The 16,200-nt window shown below is 29.9% G+C and overlaps 5 protein-coding genes across 10 annotated transcripts in view; 2 read left to right on the top strand and 3 right to left on the bottom strand.

Moving 5' to 3' along the window:
* Nucleotides 1-213: 213 nt before the first annotated feature.
* On the bottom strand, nucleotides 214-1,484 carry Pop4 (ribonuclease P/MRP subunit POP4). 2 transcript variants are annotated; one of them, XM_066746667.1, is made up of 4 exons: nucleotides 1,160-1,484; nucleotides 894-1,080; nucleotides 687-812; nucleotides 214-612 (listed from the first exon to the last, which is right to left on the bottom strand). In XM_066746667.1, exons 1-4 carry the CDS (start codon nucleotides 1,259-1,261, stop codon nucleotides 473-475), a joined length of 555 nt encoding a protein of 184 aa, XP_066602764.1. In that variant the 5' UTR covers nucleotides 1,262-1,484; the 3' UTR covers nucleotides 214-472. The 2 variants fall into 2 exon arrangements, with proteins under 2 accessions (XP_066602764.1, XP_066602763.1); XM_066746666.1 differs by having other exon boundaries at nucleotides 218-612; nucleotides 687-1,080; nucleotides 1,160-1,475.
* A 145-nt stretch (nucleotides 1,485-1,629) lies between these two features.
* On the top strand, nucleotides 1,630-5,099 carry LOC136785563 (uncharacterized). 2 transcript variants are annotated; one of them, XM_066746665.1, is made up of 5 exons: nucleotides 1,630-2,015; nucleotides 2,102-2,846; nucleotides 2,943-3,589; nucleotides 3,665-3,773; nucleotides 3,868-5,099. In XM_066746665.1, exons 1-5 carry the CDS (start codon nucleotides 1,910-1,912, stop codon nucleotides 4,061-4,063), a joined length of 1,803 nt encoding a protein of 600 aa, XP_066602762.1. In that variant the 5' UTR covers nucleotides 1,630-1,909; the 3' UTR covers nucleotides 4,064-5,099. The 2 variants fall into 2 exon arrangements, with proteins under 2 accessions (XP_066602762.1, XP_066602761.1); XM_066746664.1 differs by having other exon boundaries at nucleotides 1,633-2,015; nucleotides 2,084-2,846; nucleotides 3,868-5,097.
* Nucleotides 5,100-5,407: 308 nt separating this feature from the next.
* On the top strand, nucleotides 5,408-6,359 carry LOC136785722 (COMM domain-containing protein 8-like). Its single transcript, XM_066746954.1, has 4 exons — nucleotides 5,408-5,664; nucleotides 5,737-5,898; nucleotides 5,957-6,109; nucleotides 6,181-6,359. Exons 1-4 carry the CDS (start codon nucleotides 5,599-5,601, stop codon nucleotides 6,337-6,339), a joined length of 540 nt encoding a protein of 179 aa, XP_066603051.1. The 5' UTR covers nucleotides 5,408-5,598; the 3' UTR covers nucleotides 6,340-6,359.
* Nucleotides 6,360-6,469: 110 nt separating this feature from the next.
* On the bottom strand, nucleotides 6,470-8,033 carry LOC136785724 (vesicle-associated membrane protein 3-like). Of its 3 annotated transcripts, none has more exons than XR_010824701.1 (6): nucleotides 7,819-8,033; nucleotides 7,665-7,714; nucleotides 7,517-7,567; nucleotides 7,192-7,424; nucleotides 6,779-6,942; nucleotides 6,470-6,624 (listed from the first exon to the last, which is right to left on the bottom strand). XR_010824701.1 is itself a non-coding variant. In XM_066746955.1 (6 exons), exons 1-5 carry the CDS (start codon nucleotides 7,882-7,884, stop codon nucleotides 6,905-6,907), a joined length of 438 nt encoding a protein of 145 aa, XP_066603052.1. In that variant the 5' UTR covers nucleotides 7,885-8,033; the 3' UTR covers nucleotides 6,470-6,624; nucleotides 6,866-6,904. The 3 variants fall into 3 exon arrangements, 2 of the variants coding, with proteins under 2 accessions (XP_066603052.1, XP_066603053.1); XM_066746955.1 differs by having other exon boundaries at nucleotides 6,866-6,942; XM_066746956.1 differs by lacking the exon at nucleotides 6,779-6,942.
* A 1,065-nt stretch (nucleotides 8,034-9,098) lies between these two features.
* Nucleotides 9,099-16,200, bottom strand: part of Rgk2 (Rad, Gem/Kir family member 2) — a 32,840-nt gene continuing 25,738 nt past the window's right edge. Inside the window, exons 5-7 of one of the 2 annotated variants that reach the window (XM_066746755.1) lie at nucleotides 13,957-14,072; nucleotides 11,969-12,161; nucleotides 9,099-11,814 (exon numbers count right to left, since the gene is read on the bottom strand). In XM_066746755.1, coding sequence (XP_066602852.1) covers nucleotides 11,531-11,814; nucleotides 11,969-12,161; nucleotides 13,957-14,072 — 593 coding nt within the window. In that variant the 3' untranslated portion in view covers nucleotides 9,099-11,530. The remainder of the gene's footprint in view (nucleotides 11,815-11,968; nucleotides 12,162-13,956; nucleotides 14,073-16,200) is intronic. The other variant, XM_066746756.1, reaches the window with a different exon arrangement.

Genomic DNA, 16,200 nt, shown 5'->3' with positions numbered 1-16,200 from the left:
TTAAGTTTTGTTTATCTCTTGACAGAACGAAACACTGTAATAATTCAGAAGAGTATTATTGTAACGTCAAGAATTCGAAATCAAAATTTGCTGCTAACTTTCCTAGCATGGAAAAGCTTTCAGTGTATGTAAAGCTGACGCTTTGAAAAACCATTCTCTCGAGATTTGGGTATTGCTAAAAAGATATTGCATTTTATTTTCTTTTATTAGATATACACTTTACTTTTATAAATCAATGTTTTTTAGCCAGTAAAAAGTTTACATAATATTATTTGTAATATTTTTTTTCTTTGTATCAATCAGTCACGCGCGAATAATTTTGTTTTAAATTAAAATTTCTGCGGTCAGCCCACACCATCTGCTGGATAACTTTTAAACTTCTGTGTTACTTTATCGAATGCTGGCAAGAAAGAAGTTGAGTTTATCAATTATTTTTATTTTTTTAAAAAATTGTGTACAAAAAAGTGTTACATTATAATTGAAATGATTTTGGAATTTTGCACTTTTTTACTGTTCGTTCTGCTGGCCTAATAGCAAGCTGTCTTCCAAGTATTTGTAGTGTTACATTATAAGGCAAATATAATTTTATTATTACAATATTTTTTGGTATTGCTGAAAGAAACAAAGATTATTTGTATATAAGGGAACTGATCATTTCCTGTATTATAATAAAATAAATCTCTTACTTATTACTGTGTCATTTGCATTACATATCCTAAAAGTATTTTTTGTATCCTGTACGACTATGCCACTCTTTCCGGTTAAACTAGGACATCTTGATTTTACAATAGTTATCAGAGCACCATGAAAATCTGCTTTCATCAATTGTTGATTTAAATTATCCCAACTTGGATGAGTAGGCTCTTTAGGAAAATCTAGAAATACTTTATTACCAAACATCTGCTCCATATATTCTATCCATAATTTATTTAAAGGTAAAAGATCAGAATATTTTAGACTGTTCTTCCAGCCTATTTTATTAAGTCCTAAATGCTGTCGTCTTCTTGCACTTAAATACTTTGCTTTCTTTTTTCGTCTTGTTTTTTCATGCTTTAACCTCAATTTACTAAATATAAAAGACTGCAATACAAGAATATTCGTTATTTCTCATATTCAACTGATTCTGTTGTTAATTATTATACAAAAAATAAGGCTATACTTTTTTCAATTTTTCAGCTACTTGATTGGTGTCGGAAGCCGGTAATAAATCTTCAAGAAAATTTATAATATATTGACTGCTGTTTGCACATAGGGTTGCCATCTGTATTCTTTTCCCCGGACACTGACCTCTTTTATTAACCTTACGGGAACGTCCGGGGGGATTTTTAAATTTATCTGGGATTTTTAAATTGTTCGAAAAAGTTATTTTTTTTAATTCGTTATTACCCGTTAAAGATTGATCAATAAATATTGTTGGAAATCGGATCGGAGATGCGGGAGATGTGTCGTGGTGACTGGTGAGACTAGTGGAGACACTGGAGACTGACTTCAGGGGCTCAGGGCTCACTGCGACTCTCGGGCCTCGGCCTCGGCCAGCCTCGGCCGGTACAAGTACATACAACTGATACAAGACAAGGCATACAGCTACAGGCCGGCTATGCCCACATACAGCACTATGCTATATGATGTTATGTGTGTGCAATAAGTTTTAAAGATGAGGCACACACGCATTACGATGAAAGAATTCAGTTATTAGTGTATGAAATCACAACTAAAAAATGAATATATGTGTATGTAAATACAATTTGATTAAACAATTATAGTCTTCAGTCATTTGTTTTTCTACTTAAAACAAGATTTAAGAATTCCCAAGGCCTAACCTAGCATAACCTAAAAGTCAAAACATGATTATGTGAATTATGTACAAATTTGTATAATTTGTCATTAAAAAATAAAAGTATAATTAATCATGTACTTAGCTAAACTTGAACCTTTTGAAAAGGTTCTGAGAAATTTGTTAAAACCACGTGCATCAACCATTTTTCTGCCTCGCTTGACCAACAGTGCACCAACTGGTAATTATAACAAAATATATCATTTAGTTTATTTTTTATACTTAAGTAATTAATAACAAGGTTTTTAGGGATACCATCTGTTATAGGCTGTAAAGATAAGGAAGTGTCTGATAATATAGAAGCTACAAGTATAACTAATAACAAGTACAAATCTATGAGTAAATATGAGATTTTCCAAGCTTTGAAGAATATGAGCAGAACAAGCTCAAGCTACAAATTAGAAAAGAGTAATGTAGAGGCTTCTTATTATGATCATGTCTGTAACGAATTATTTAAGAATATTAGATCTTTAGATCATTACCATACTTTATATGCTTTAAAAATACTTGTTGAATTAAATACCCCTATAAATTCTAATATTATACAAGGGTTACTTCAAATTATACGAGCTTCAGTAAATGACTTATCTCTTGAAAACATTTGTAAATTATATTATATTCTAACAAGTATTGAAGAATGTCCATTAAGAGATGCTTTGCTAGAATCTTTACCTGTCTCACTTGAAGAAAACTTATGTCAATTAAGTGTGGATAATTTAATAACTTTGGTTACAACCCTGTGCCTTGTTACACAGATGAAAAAAGATCATTTAGAAATTGCAGATAAAACTACACTTCTTATTCTTTTGGGAATAAATAAGCATGCTAAAGATGTACCATTGAAATATGCTGTACCTATTCTTATATCCTTATGGGATTTACAATCTCCACTACTTTTGAGCACAAAAATTGTCAATAACATGCAAGAGATAATAATGGAAAATCATTTGGACTTGACTGACAATGAAATTATTTCATTATTGTTGCCTATTGCAACGAAAAAGAAAAATGGGTACTAAATTTAACTATTCTCTCTTATATAATATACAAAAAATATTTTTGTCCTTTTTATATTTTTGGTGAAATAATTTTGTTCTATTTTTTACAGTAAAATTCTCCACTACAATGAAAATCTCGTAGCAATATGTGTACATACAGCTATGCGAAATAATGTTGATTTCCTAAAAAGTACCACTATTTTAAACTTTTTAAACACAATGAACTATGTACATTATAACTTCTTAGACTATATAACCTCTTTATGTAGAAAAGATGAAACACTATTAAGCAGGTTTCCAGCAGGTCCATTATCCTATCTCATATCAGGATTTGAAAAAGCAAACTATAAATCAAATTCTTGGAGATTTCTTGTAAAACAAATATTAGATAAAAGATTGTTATATAAAACAGAATATTATTTTCTGAAAAATGCTACAAGCCTGTTATCGTTGGATATTTATAATTTGAATATAATATCGAAAGCTTTGGCTACTTTACCACGTGAGCATGACTTTGAAAAAAAAAGTATCATGACTTTTAACCAAATGCTTTTACTGTTATATCACTCTGTAAAATCTCTATATCCAATGTACATTGGCCCTTATCCAGCTGATGAAATAATTACATATTTAACGGTGCCACAAAAGTTGCATGGAACTAACAAAGATTATGATATAACATCATTATTGCAGAAAACCTTTGGAGGGAATGAGTATGTTTATAACAATTTAATAACAAAAGAAGGTCATATTATTGGTAAGACCATTATTTAAATATTTTGAGTATGTATATCAGTTTCTTTATTATTATCTTACATTCTTTCCATTTTAGATCATGCTATTATTTTTAATAAATTAGGAGATGCAGTTAAACAAAATCAAATTAATAATACTATTTCTGTAAATTTTGAAAACTTAAAATTCAAACCAGATGAAGCAGTGTAAGTAGATTGTTAGAATATTAATTGGTTTAGTAATGTATTGATTATATTAATTAGACTGAAAACATTTTATTCAAATGGTATTTTCTTTCAGGGTACTTATTTTAAATTTAAACTCTATGGCATATTCCATTAATACTAATCGTAGAACTGCTTTGACAGAGCTATATGTAAAAACTTTATCAGCTATAACTCAATGTAAAGTAATTTCTTTAAATGGATTATATGTTTATCAAATTCCTGAACGCGAAAGGTTACCATATTTAAAGAAGATTATAAAAGTTCGATAAATAAAAAAGTCAGTATGTAAATAGAAACGAATAAAACATCGTTTAAAAAAAATTGTAATTATTTTAATCTGCATCGTCAGAATTTCTAATCATATGGAACTTTTGTAAGGCCAAGTGATAATTTGTCATACATTAGGGATGCTGTATCAAATTGTAATGATCATTTTTAACCTTTTATGGAAACACACATTAAATATATGTATTTCTTTCATATTGTACTAAATATCAAATCCTAGGTACTACTAGAAAATATTTTTATATAACACATTTTAAATTTAAAGTATCTTAAGCGTTAACATTTTATTCTTTAAGTTGTTCATACTATTTGGAATTTAGTACAGCCATTACTTCAATTAATGCTTTGGATTAAAATATTAATATTTAGCAATTTCTGAGGTGTCTCTTGATGACTCTTTTTGAATGCTTTTTGAATTCTTAACGACTAATCTATAGCATGTACGAACAATGCTTGGTGCGGCACCATAGTCAAGTTAGCTAAAAAAAACAACCTCAATCCGTAAATTAATATTAAAATTTTCTTTATTGTTTTTTCGTGTAGGGAGTACCTAGAAAAGTAGAAAGCCCGAAAATTCAAACAACCAGGTGGGAGGGGACTATACTTTCGCCATTCAAAAGAAGGGTTGATTTTTGTTTTTGTACATTAAATAAATTTTTCAGCTTTTGTAAATTGTAGTTAGCTGATATATGCTTCAACTGTTTTAGAAAAATTTCATTTAGGAACCTTCTTTCCGTAAATATTAAAATTAAAAACTTATTAAGGAAAAACTAGACCAAATGTAAGATGATTTAATTGTTTTTCTGAACGAATATTTTGCCATCCTTTTTGAATAAAAAAATCTCAAATAATTATAACAGATTAAATTTTTTTCAAACAAAATGATAAAAAAATTAGTACTCTACGATTTACAGAATTAAAAAAAAATAATTAGCAAAAATCAACCCCTTTTTTCAGGTGACATGATAGAGCTCCTAACCCCATTGATATTTGAAATTTTTGTAATCTCTACTTTCTTAGACTCCTTAGTAGTCCTTAGTTCTCTTACACGCAAAACCAACTAAATTTTCGTATTTATTTACCAGTCTAATGTTTAATTAACTACACCCCCGGTACCGTTCTTAAATGCATCAAAACATTTATAAACGCCATGTATGTATTGTGACTATTGTGTCATATTGCCATATGGGCATCTGGCCTGGTGCGCTGGTGCGTCATACTCGGGCCGTGTTCCGTTATTGACTGTGAGTACTGAAAATCTATAGTTTATGTCACGCAAACTATAGATTACTAGTACTTACAGTCAATAACGGAACACGGCATCGGTCATACCCGTCATACACACAGGGAATACGGGGACGGGAAATGGGGATAGCGAGCAAAGTAAGGGAACCAAAAATTGTTTGTTGAAATGATTGAAATAAAACTTTTATAAATTTAATGAAATGATTTGAGATTTGATATTTCTTTGTTGTTAACGGAACAAAGAGATAAGTAAAATATTCAGATAAGGTTAATCATGGATGGAACTCAGTCAACTTATATTAGCCTTTTTAGTGAGGAGAAAAGTAAAATGTTAAAAGAGGTATGTTAAATTTATTCAAATTAATCTTTGAAAAGTTTTCTGAAGCAAACAATTTTAGTACAATTTTTTCAGCTTTTAAATTCATGCATTGATGAGATCTGTGGTCATCCAGGGCCTTCATATTATAAGTTTGTCAAAACTGTTGGCTGGACAAAGGAGGAATATGACACTGTTTATAAATTAATTTCTTTACTCTTGAGAAATCCAGCATCTTTATATTTGATAGAAGAAAAGGTATGTAAAATATTTATTTTTAACTAATTATGAATAATAAGTAACAATTAAATTTTAGATGCCACAAGAGTATCATGAACTTCCTGAGCACGTTCAGCTCAATCTTTTAACGTGCTTAAAAATACGTAGAGAGCAGCTTCTAAAAGCTTTAATCAAAGAAAATTCTAAACGAAAAAGAGATACTTTGATTGATTTTGATTGGAGAATAAAGGTAATTTTGATAATTCATTATTATCACATATTCTATTTATTGGAATTTAACATAGTTTGCTTATTTGACAGCTCATTATGGGATCTAGTAAAATGGCATCGCTTCGAGAACCTCTTTTGCAACTTGATTTAATACTTGAGGATAAAGAAAATCAACACATAAAATGTATTGAATTAGATAAGGATGAGTTAGAAATAATTATAAACACATTGAATTCAAGTATATCTTAACTTTAATCATAATCTAATTTATACCTCTTTTTATAATAAAAAAATAAATATTTAAAATTATAGCAGTATTTTCTCTTGTTAAACATTAATGGTTTGTAATTTTTCAAGGAATTAAAAATAGCTAGGAAAGTAAAGAAAAATAATAGAATATATATTTTATATAGACTTAAAAATACAATAAACATTACCATAAGAGGAGAAAATATTTTACATTTATAAATAGGATATTAGCCTCTCATGTCTTCTATAGCTGAATCAGTCAGGAGTTCTGGATGACAATATAAGCTGAAAAATAAAGTTTTGCATAAATAATGTAATGTTTATAAAAAGATAGTTATTTGTGAATATGGTTTAAAGCCAATTTTTGGAAAGAAGCATGCAAATATTTGAAGTTATGCAATATAACAGTAAATATTTAAAAAAATTATTGTTTACATACAATGATAAATGAAGAATTGTCTAAAGTGTGGAGAACAAAGAATTCTGTGAAGAATCCATGAATAATTCTACTGAAGAGCTTTGGTACCTTTAAGTGATCAAATCGACCTTGGGAACATCGCGTTTGTTATTTGAGAACCAGGTAAAGCACCACGATGTCCAGAACTGAAAATGATACGCGACATACTAACTACTAAGATTGCAAATGAAAGAAGATTAACCACATACCGGATAAAAGATATGAAAGAAGTAACATTTCTTGTAATAAACATGTTAGAGCTATACAATTGTATGTTACTTGTCTGAGTTCAAATTAATGATTGGATAACATTACAAGAATATAAGTAACAGGTACATGCCATGCAAACAGTTTCGATGAGTCCGGTTTTAAGGAAAGTGAACAAAATTTCTTACCAATAATACATGCAACCACAGTGAGGGTAATAGTGATAATAATAATCCTGGATTTTACATTCTGTAACCAGGCTTTGCGTTGGGCTTTTCTAGCAGTATCTCTGAATTCATTTCCAGCCATTATTAAGCGATCACTAGCTTCTTGTAAATCTTCCAACTTCTCTCCACGCTCCATTACTTTTTGTACATTAACACGCATGACATCAGTGACTTCTTGAATTTGAAGCCGTACACTGTAAAAGAAAAAACACACTTAAGGATTAACCATCAACTAATTAATCTACAACAATTCTGCAAAACAATTTTAAAACAATAAACTATTTACCTATCCATTTTTCCATCTACTCTTTCCTCTTCCATTGATGTACTTGGTCGGCTACATCAGTAACACATGCAAATATATATAAATAAAAAGTCATATTAAAGATAATATAGAGGAAACAAACAGATAATATAATCTGTTTGAAACTTACTTAAATAGCATATCTTCATCAGGGTCACTGTCATGTTCCAACAAAAACTCCTAAAACGTAATAATAAAATATTAGATTTCCCGCTGTTGTTTCTAAACTTGACTATCCTTATTTTTAATTAATTAGGAGATACGTCAATGTGACAACTACTTACCTTTTCATCTTGATCAGCCGTTCTTACATCTTCCCGTGAAAATTTTCTTGCACCAGCCAAGGCCATAATTATTTAATTGCTCATTTACGGCTTACGTAAGCTTAGTTAGTGGGAAGTGAAAATGAAACAGTTTGATCAGCGATAAAGTCTTCTGTTCACGGCTTAGAACGCACAATCCACACAATCTTTTGGCCATATTGTGTATTTACCTGATCTATTTTACCGACGAGACAGTCTGTCCCTCCTATTTTGCAGCGAACCAAAACATTGATAAAAGTAATACGAAATAATGTATATCCAACAGGTGGCAGAGATGGTACTTTACAAAAGTTTCATAAAAGAAATATTTAATCGTACGAAAGTGGTTAAAAAAAGCTTTTTCAATAATAGAATAGCTGTTATTTCAATATTGGATAAAATATTCTAAACAAATTTAAGACTAGGTTGCAATAAGTTGTAGAGTTGGTTAGGAAATAAAACATAAGTTGAAGAAAAGAACAGTTTTTATATTTTATATTTCTTACCTTTGGGGAGCTCTGTTAAAAATTTATGCCGTCTTCACGTAGCATAATAGTGGCAGCCGGAAGGAAGCCTCCCAGAACATCCCAGGGCCCGGACTACATTTGACACATCGAAGCGTTTTACGAACGTTTTTGACACTATATGAGCTATCTAGACGTACAAAAAAATAGTTATATCCAAATTATGAACAATTTATACAACAGACTATTATTACAGTTTGTTCGTTTAATTTTGTACTTTCTGCACTGTCTATAACTATATTTACGGTGAGATGCTTATAACATAATCGGAAAAATGTATAGACAGAAATACCGAAAATGCAGATAGTACAGTTATAACAGTTAGCTAAACTCATTATTAGAGAAACTCGAATCAGATTGTTTTCGGTTATACAATATTATAAGCAGAAAATCACCAATAAGGGTTAAATCTCTTAAAAGAGAAGAAACAGAAAAAGAAAATTGTAACTCGTTCTTGCATAAACATTAATTATTTTATTACAGAGATATATATTTGTTTTACAGTGGAGATGATATAAAAATAACTTGATTGTCGTGTATTTATAGATATATTATAATAGATTCTCGAGGTTACTTATTAAAATATTTCTCATACTTTGCATTAATGTGTGTGTGTGTAAAAAAGATCGCGATTTATATTCTTTAAAATTAAATTAATAAATGAAGAGACTAATGCTGAAAACTGGAGTTTTGTGTTTTTTAATGTTATTTAAAAAAAGAGACAAAATTTAATACGTACAATTTTGTGTGAAATGAGATTATATATATTACTGGGGATGAAGAATGGTTCAACGAATAATATATAAAAATAGACAAATATTTATATGGCGCACTGTTATTATATATGAATAAATATTCTTAAAATTGATGGCTTAATACTTAATGAATATATGTGTGTTTTAAAATGAATATAAATTCTTTCTATAAAAAGAAAAATTATCCATTTACAATATTTTCAGTCATTTAAACAATTTGGTAACAATAAATTAGGATTTATATTATATGTATATTGTTAAGGGGCAGCCATAGATATACATATACATACAGTACATAATAATATATTATTGTATAAGGTACATTATTAGTATGTAGAGAGAGAAAGAGAGACGTATGTGGAGCCAAACTGACTTGGATTCACATTTTATACGATTTTAGGCCGTGTCTACTCGTCTGCACATTGCTCACTTAAACAATAATTTCTTAACTACATCAGAAAGTTTGATCTAACACAGCTATAATACAAACAGACAAAAGCTGAGAGACTTGCTATAGGAGGTCTTTTTTTAATTACATGTACCTATTTGTGTTTCTTTTCGGCATTGCACACACAAATAAATAATAAGAAATACACATTTTCTTCATTTTCATCGTGTACTTTTTATTTTCTTTGATAATCATTTTTACCACATTTTTTCCCTATTGCGGAGTGTCGGATTAATTTATAGCAATCCAAAAACCATCAATAGAAATATAAAAAATTTAATCTAAACAAATTTTAAATTTAGCCTTTAACCGAAAGATTACTCGAGATGAAAAGTTGTAATTAAAAGTTTCCTCAATTAGTTGTAATTAAGGTAATCCATTGACCAATCGAGTGATTGAAATTGGAAAATTTTTAATATTTAATAAATTTAAATTTTAAGCATCCTTTTATCCTTGTTATAGCTACGGTTTTCAGGCTGGTATGAATTAATCCTGTACCTAATATGTCTAGGATAGTTTTGTTTTCTATTATACGATTGCAGATATGCAACATCATAAGTGATCACATCTATACGTCCATTTGAATTTAAATGTATAGTATACATATAATAAAGAGAGTCCCATTTTATAAAAAGTACATGGATAATTCTTCAAAAAAGTATTTGAGCGAATATGTTTAAAAAGAAACTTAAATGACTTTAAAGGGACTGAAGATGTTAATATTAATTTGATTTTTAAATGACATTTCAAGATCAGACCAATGGTGCTACACTGTATCCCCTTCGAAGTTAAACAATTCTTGTCTGAAACTTGTTTGCAAACAAATGCTTTCTTGAAGAATTATCGATATGAGTTCTTTAAAACGGTATACCCCGTAATCCGTTTATAGACCGATAATCGTTGAATTAGGTGAAGACGACCAGCGTCTTGAACATGACGTACCCTGCATCTAACACAATAACAGATTCTCCATGTTGCTTTTCTTTTGGTATTAAAATAGTGTAGTTTGCAAATAGTCACGGATACAATATGCTCTGCTCTTTCTTCAATTTATATATATATATATATATATATATATAAAGAAATCGAGAATAATATTTTTTTGTTCAATCAAAAATATATTGCTTTATAGTACCTCCTTTCACTAATTGATATTTCTTCACTTTTAGTCCTTTATTTTTTAAATCATTTTTGTAGTAAACTGACAAAAAATACTGTATATTACTCGAATATAGGGCCATATTTATATGTAATTGGCCCATTGAAAATGATAAAACGGAAATATGATATTTTCCATCTGTTTCTAACCAAGCACAATGTTTAAAATTTTCTTGGGGATATTCATTTCATGTAAATTTATTGATATATAGTAATACTGTCTCTATAAAAAGGTATACAAAAGAAATCCTTGTATCATACTGATAATTGATATAATTTTTTACACTTTCTCAACATCAAGTTTTATGCACACTGACAAAGTAGATTTTGCATCGTGTAACTTTGATCTAATTCATTATATCCATACAAGGTAGACAAGAAATCTAACAGTCAATTTTAAAATTTATTTTTTAGTTTAGAAAACGACAGAGAGCAACGAGCCAGCGCTGCCTTTATTAAAAATTATACACGTAGTAGACTTTTACTTACTTCAATCCTAGCTTGGTTCTCTCTAGCCTCTTGCCCTCCATTAATCAGCTTTGCCATGTAATATCTAATATATTATCAATCGACAAGAAAATAAAATTCACTTTATATCGAACGGTATTTAGCAGCCTTGCTGCAATCATCGATTAGTTACTATATGAAAATCCTAGAAATTGCTCAACTTTTCTTTAATACACTTAACTCGTATAATTCACAACATTGAATTTTCAGTAAAATTAGAATTTTATTATTAATTAACAGGATTAGATATGGACATTTTGATATTTAAGCATAAAATAAAGGGAGGGTAGTTTGACATTTTTTTACAGTACGTGAAGGTTCTCGCAGCTTTTGCTTTTGCTGTCGTTCAAGCATATCTTTTGAAGAATTTCCCTAGCTAAGCTTAGGCTGAGCACGGTCTTGCTTCCATGTAACTTGGGTAGTATTTTACCCTTACTGCTGCCCTGACGACGCTGTTTCTTGTCTCGCGATTCTCTCAGCCGGATTTGTTTCAGTACTCCCACTAAAAGCTCATCCACGTTGTGCTGAATTCCACTTGATGTCTCTATAAATTTGCACTCTCTCGAGGTTGCCAGCTGCTTTCCCTCTGCGATCAAAAGTCATCTCATAAACCAACTTTACATAAAATAGGGTAGAAATTCGGAAGAGAAACGAAAGATAATAAAAAAAGAAAATTAATAGTGCAGAAAATTTATAAATTATAAAATCACTTAGGTCATATTTTTGATAAAGTTATTTACCATTGGCTGAAATTATACGACTTCTAGCCAGATCGGATTTGTTGCCAACGACAATGACTGATCGTTCCTGAGTGTGGTGTTCTCTCCACAAGTAGTTTAGTATCTCCTCAGCTACTTGAAAGCTGGCACGTGACACGATGGAATAAACCACGATGCAAGCATGGGGCTCGTACGTCGACAATGAATTCTCCACCTGAAGCCAATGAATTTAACCAAAAATCTAAACAAGAATCTATCACTCGCTCTAAGAAAAATTCTTATAACTTGGTATTTTAATAAATTTTATTCCTAATGGTACAAGCAAAAGCAAGATAGATATGATTGATAGAAAAACTTGTCTCTCGAATAAAAATTGTAAACTTCAAAAGGGGAGTATATATTTTTTATTACATTATTCTGGTAGCTTTCCAGATTATTATTATTAATGAGCTAGGCAATTATGAGCTCATGTATATATACCCCCCTATCTGGAAAATAATTGGATTGGATTATATATTATGTAGATCGTTTCGAAAAAACAATTTAAAATTTATTAGAAGCAACGAGCGGTAATGTTGATGGTTCTTCAAAGAGATTTAAACATTTGAAGCCAGATTTATTTTTGTTTGATGATTTAATCTATTTAGAGGGTTTTCAGTCGAACTAATTACCAAATCGTCTTGTACGTATCATAAATTCAGGAACAGTTACAAGAATAAGTATTACCGTGGTTTCTTTGGAAATGCAAAATATAATTAAAAAGATAGTGTTAACGCGTAGTCGGTGGTTGACGTTTTTACCGTCGAAGTCGCAATGATTTCACGCGAAACGATTGCATCCAGTAATCACAATGGGGAAGAATTGACCACGAACATGACTGCAAAGTTCAGCCATAAAAAAAAAATAAAAATAAAGCCAGTCCTATTCATCATTACTTAAGAACACTTTGAACAAGACTCAAAACTGCAGATAATCGAATACGAAAAAATTTTTAAAATACAAAATTATACATATTTATCTTTAAATTCGATAAAAGTTAATTTTACTAACGACAAATGTATTAAATACATTTGAAGCGATTTATTTGGTTTTGTAATCTTTGCATGGGATGTGAAAAGGCAGAAATAAATCTGGTGAAAACAGCTAAACAGTTCAAACACGTATCTAACGTGGTTAAATTATGGTAATATATTTAAGAAAGAAAACGAGAATCCCTTATGCAAATATATTTTATTGGAAATGCAACAAGAGTGTTCGAGCGTGTATAATCAATTTAATCATTTAAATGTAGATAAGAGAGCGTGCGATTACCTCTCAGAATTTTAGCAGGATAATTAACGTTAATTCTATTTGACGAGTTATTTGTATATTTGCACATGGCAAAAAGACGTACTAAGAATAAGAAATGCAAAAAGTAAAATGATATAAATCCAATTTGAAAAAAGAAAATACGAAAAGACACCAGATTTTAATATTACTTTTAGATAGTTGGAATGAAAATCGTGTATTGGCTTTACGGCTTTGAATAAGTATTAAAGTAAAACGTGATCCGTGATTTTAAAAAGTTTCAAATTCCAGAATTTTGCGTGGGATAAGCCAGCACCGTGGTGGCTTATTATTCACCAAAAGCTGAAAATTCTAAGCTGAGGATACACTTTTTTACACGAGACGAAATCAATGTTATTCTTCGGTATACCAATGATATAAAATATATACGAAGCGTAAATACAAATTTAGCTTAGGCTATCAGAAATGAGATCAGTACAGTTGGCATTTTCATTAAAGCGATTAACCTGTAATATCATTCACCGATTATTATTTTCTCAATAAATTTCATGAATTTCCCTTTTCTACTAAATATTTACTCATTCCGCTTCCTTTTATGCTGCATTTTACAATCAATTATTCATAAATGTGCACGAAAGCAATTTTTCGATCCATTAAAATAATAATATTATAATGGATTTATAAAATCGTGCTTATTATCATTGAAAAATTCATATACTTACGCTCATCTCCACATGAGGATGATCGATGAAGATCATTTCGGATTCCTCACCATCAAGAAGGATAGATACTGTTTTCTCGCCAAATTCATCATCTGCGGAAAGACCAGTGGCGACGTCTGCTTAACGTTATAGAATAATGCATAAGAATACCGGGGCCTCACAAAAGAATTTAAAAAAAAAATGGAATTCATAATATATCAATTGTTTAATATTAATCAGAATAGCAACACAATTTTTTAATAAGAAATGTGGTAGCTATTTAAATAAAAACCTATAAAGAGGAGTATTTTTTTGTTTTTCGAAAAATCAGTTAGGACAGTCAAAGGACAGAGTTTATATAAGGGAAAGTTTGTTCCGGCAGTATCATGATAACGAGTTTGTTGAAACATATTTAACAATGTTGAGGTAACAAGTTTTGTGGGTTGTAGGGTATATAGAAGCAGATGCAATTAGTATAAAATTACGTAATGGTATATCGAATGCGATTATGATAGTATTGAATAGTAAATGATTTCTTGGCCATTCTATATATATATATATATATATACATTGGCGATCGACACTCTTCCTTGGAACCCTTCGAGAGGATAAAAATAATGAATATGCTTGGGGATGGAAGGTCGCGTCTGGGACTGTCTGGCCTGGCAGTTGAGCTACTTGAACTGCGGTAAAAGCTGCGACACGGAATGGCCATTATCGCACGCTGTGTAGGTTGCGTTCAGTTGCGTTTGTTCCACGAGATGCTATGGCTTATGAAGCTCGTTACAAGTCTGCAGCTAGCTACTTCTGCATAGTAACATGCTACCAAATTAAGCCATTCTATCACAATTGCCACTCATTAACAGGCAGCCATGCTTAATCACGAGTACGTTTGATTTGTTTGCAAATTTTCTTGAAATGCAGAGACATTGATGTAACAATTTATTAATTGGTCCAAATACTCTTGGAATATTGATAAGATCCCTTAGAACTTGTATTTTTAATCGATAACATTTCAATTGGAAGTCTCTCGAGAGAAAAAGACAAATTACCGATATTCTGAAAGTTTTAAGTACAGTTTGTGAGAAAAACTTGAATACTCAACGTAAAAGTAGGTATAATATGGTTAATAATTATTGCATAGTGAATGTGGAAAGTTTCATTATCCAATTAGCTTTCGAATTATTTGAAGGCTGTGTCGAGGTTTTCTTAATCTTACAGATTCATTAAAAAACAGAATAGTTTAGTCGAACTTCGGACTGAGGAGTATCAAAGGTGCAGATGAGTTTTTCTTCTTACAGTTTCCGTTTTCAAGTTTTAATTAATTCTAAACAGGATATGGAAAGTGTGTGACCAATTTTCTCTAAATAACGTTCTGCTTGATGATAAATTGTTCAATTGTGGAGCCTTCGCGGAACATTTTACAGCTGGTGACGTTTCAGGGACAAGGCTTTAATTTAACAAAATATGAAAACGAGATCAAAGAGTTAATCTAATTTATACGAGAACAAAGAAAATTTAAGATAATTCATGCATTATAATCAAACTATATTAGTTAGACGTGCTTTAAATTTGAAGAAATCAAAATTCTGTTATGTCATTGAATATTTAATGGCGAAATGTTCAAACATAATAAATAATAAGACATTTACTTAGTATATATTGACATCTAATTTAATTTTATTACTTATATTTTTTCTCTATTTTATTTCACATGTAATCAGTAATTTATTGTTCGCAAAATTTATATTTTTCCTTAATTTTAATTTAAGATTAGTCATTTTATTTATAAAATTATAATTTAGAAATTTACTTATTAATTTCTCGAAATTATTTACAGCAATTAAGCTAAAAGCTAATTTCTATATAATTGCCTGACTCTGGACTTTATAAAAATTTTGAATGAAAAACTATATTTACCGCATTTTTAGTAAATTAACATGTTGAGAATTTGTAAAGTATAATTTCACGATTAAAGACTACTCATAAATTAAAAATGAGCCAAGACTGAACATTTTGCATTAAAATAACCAATTTTAAAAAAACAATAAAAATATGAATTATAAAAGTGCGCGTTGAATATTATATAGTATACTAGTCAAATATCTTATTTTCTATTATATTTTTCAGTTAATTAGGAATATGTTATCAGTGTTTATACACCATAAATGTGTGTTATCGTTTTCATCTTTAAAGTATGTTTGACCAAGAAAGCTTTATCTACTGCATGAACTATCTTAATTATTTGATTTGGTAAAATCCACT

This window comes from Prorops nasuta, unplaced genomic scaffold (genome assembly GCF_024137725.1).
Source record: "Prorops nasuta isolate Cenicafe-Biocafe unplaced genomic scaffold, Cenicafe_Pnas_1.2 PNAS00003, whole genome shotgun sequence".
In the NCBI taxonomy this organism is placed as follows: domain Eukaryota; kingdom Metazoa; phylum Arthropoda; class Insecta; order Hymenoptera; family Bethylidae; genus Prorops; species Prorops nasuta.
This window is presented reverse-complemented; position numbering and strand designations above follow the sequence as displayed.

Coding starts and splice junctions, on each gene's coding strand:
- Pop4 (XM_066746666.1), bottom strand. CDS start 1,261: ATGGCAACCCTATGTGCAAACAGCAGTCAATATATTATAAATTTTCTT. Junction 1,081..1,159: donor TAGCTGAAAAATTGAAAAAA/GTATAGCCTTAT, acceptor CTTGTATTGCAG/TCTTTTATATTTAGTAAATT. Junction 613..686: donor TGCAAATGACACAGTAATAA/GTAAGAGATTTA, acceptor TGTTTCTTTCAG/CAATACCAAAAAATATTGTA.
- LOC136785722 (XM_066746954.1), top strand. CDS start 5,599: ATGGATGGAACTCAGTCAACTTATATTAGCCTTTTTAGTGAGGAGAAA. Junction 5,899..5,956: donor TATATTTGATAGAAGAAAAG/GTATGTAAAATA, acceptor ATTAAATTTTAG/ATGCCACAAGAGTATCATGA. Junction 6,110..6,180: donor ATTTTGATTGGAGAATAAAG/GTAATTTTGATA, acceptor CTTATTTGACAG/CTCATTATGGGATCTAGTAA.
- LOC136785563 (XM_066746664.1), top strand. CDS start 1,910: ATGTACTTAGCTAAACTTGAACCTTTTGAAAAGGTTCTGAGAAATTTG. Junction 3,590..3,664: donor AAAAGAAGGTCATATTATTG/GTAAGACCATTA, acceptor TTTCCATTTTAG/ATCATGCTATTATTTTTAAT. Junction 3,774..3,867: donor TTCAAACCAGATGAAGCAGT/GTAAGTAGATTG, acceptor ATTTTCTTTCAG/GGTACTTATTTTAAATTTAA.
- LOC136785724 (XM_066746955.1), bottom strand. CDS start 7,884: ATGGCCTTGGCTGGTGCAAGAAAATTTTCACGGGAAGATGTAAGAACG. Junction 7,425..7,516: donor GTAGATGGAAAAATGGATAG/GTAAATAGTTTA, acceptor TTTCTTTTACAG/TGTACGGCTTCAAATTCAAG. Junction 6,943..7,191: donor TGTGGTTGCATGTATTATTG/GTAAGAAATTTT, acceptor TATCATTTTCAG/TTCTGGACATCGTGGTGCTT.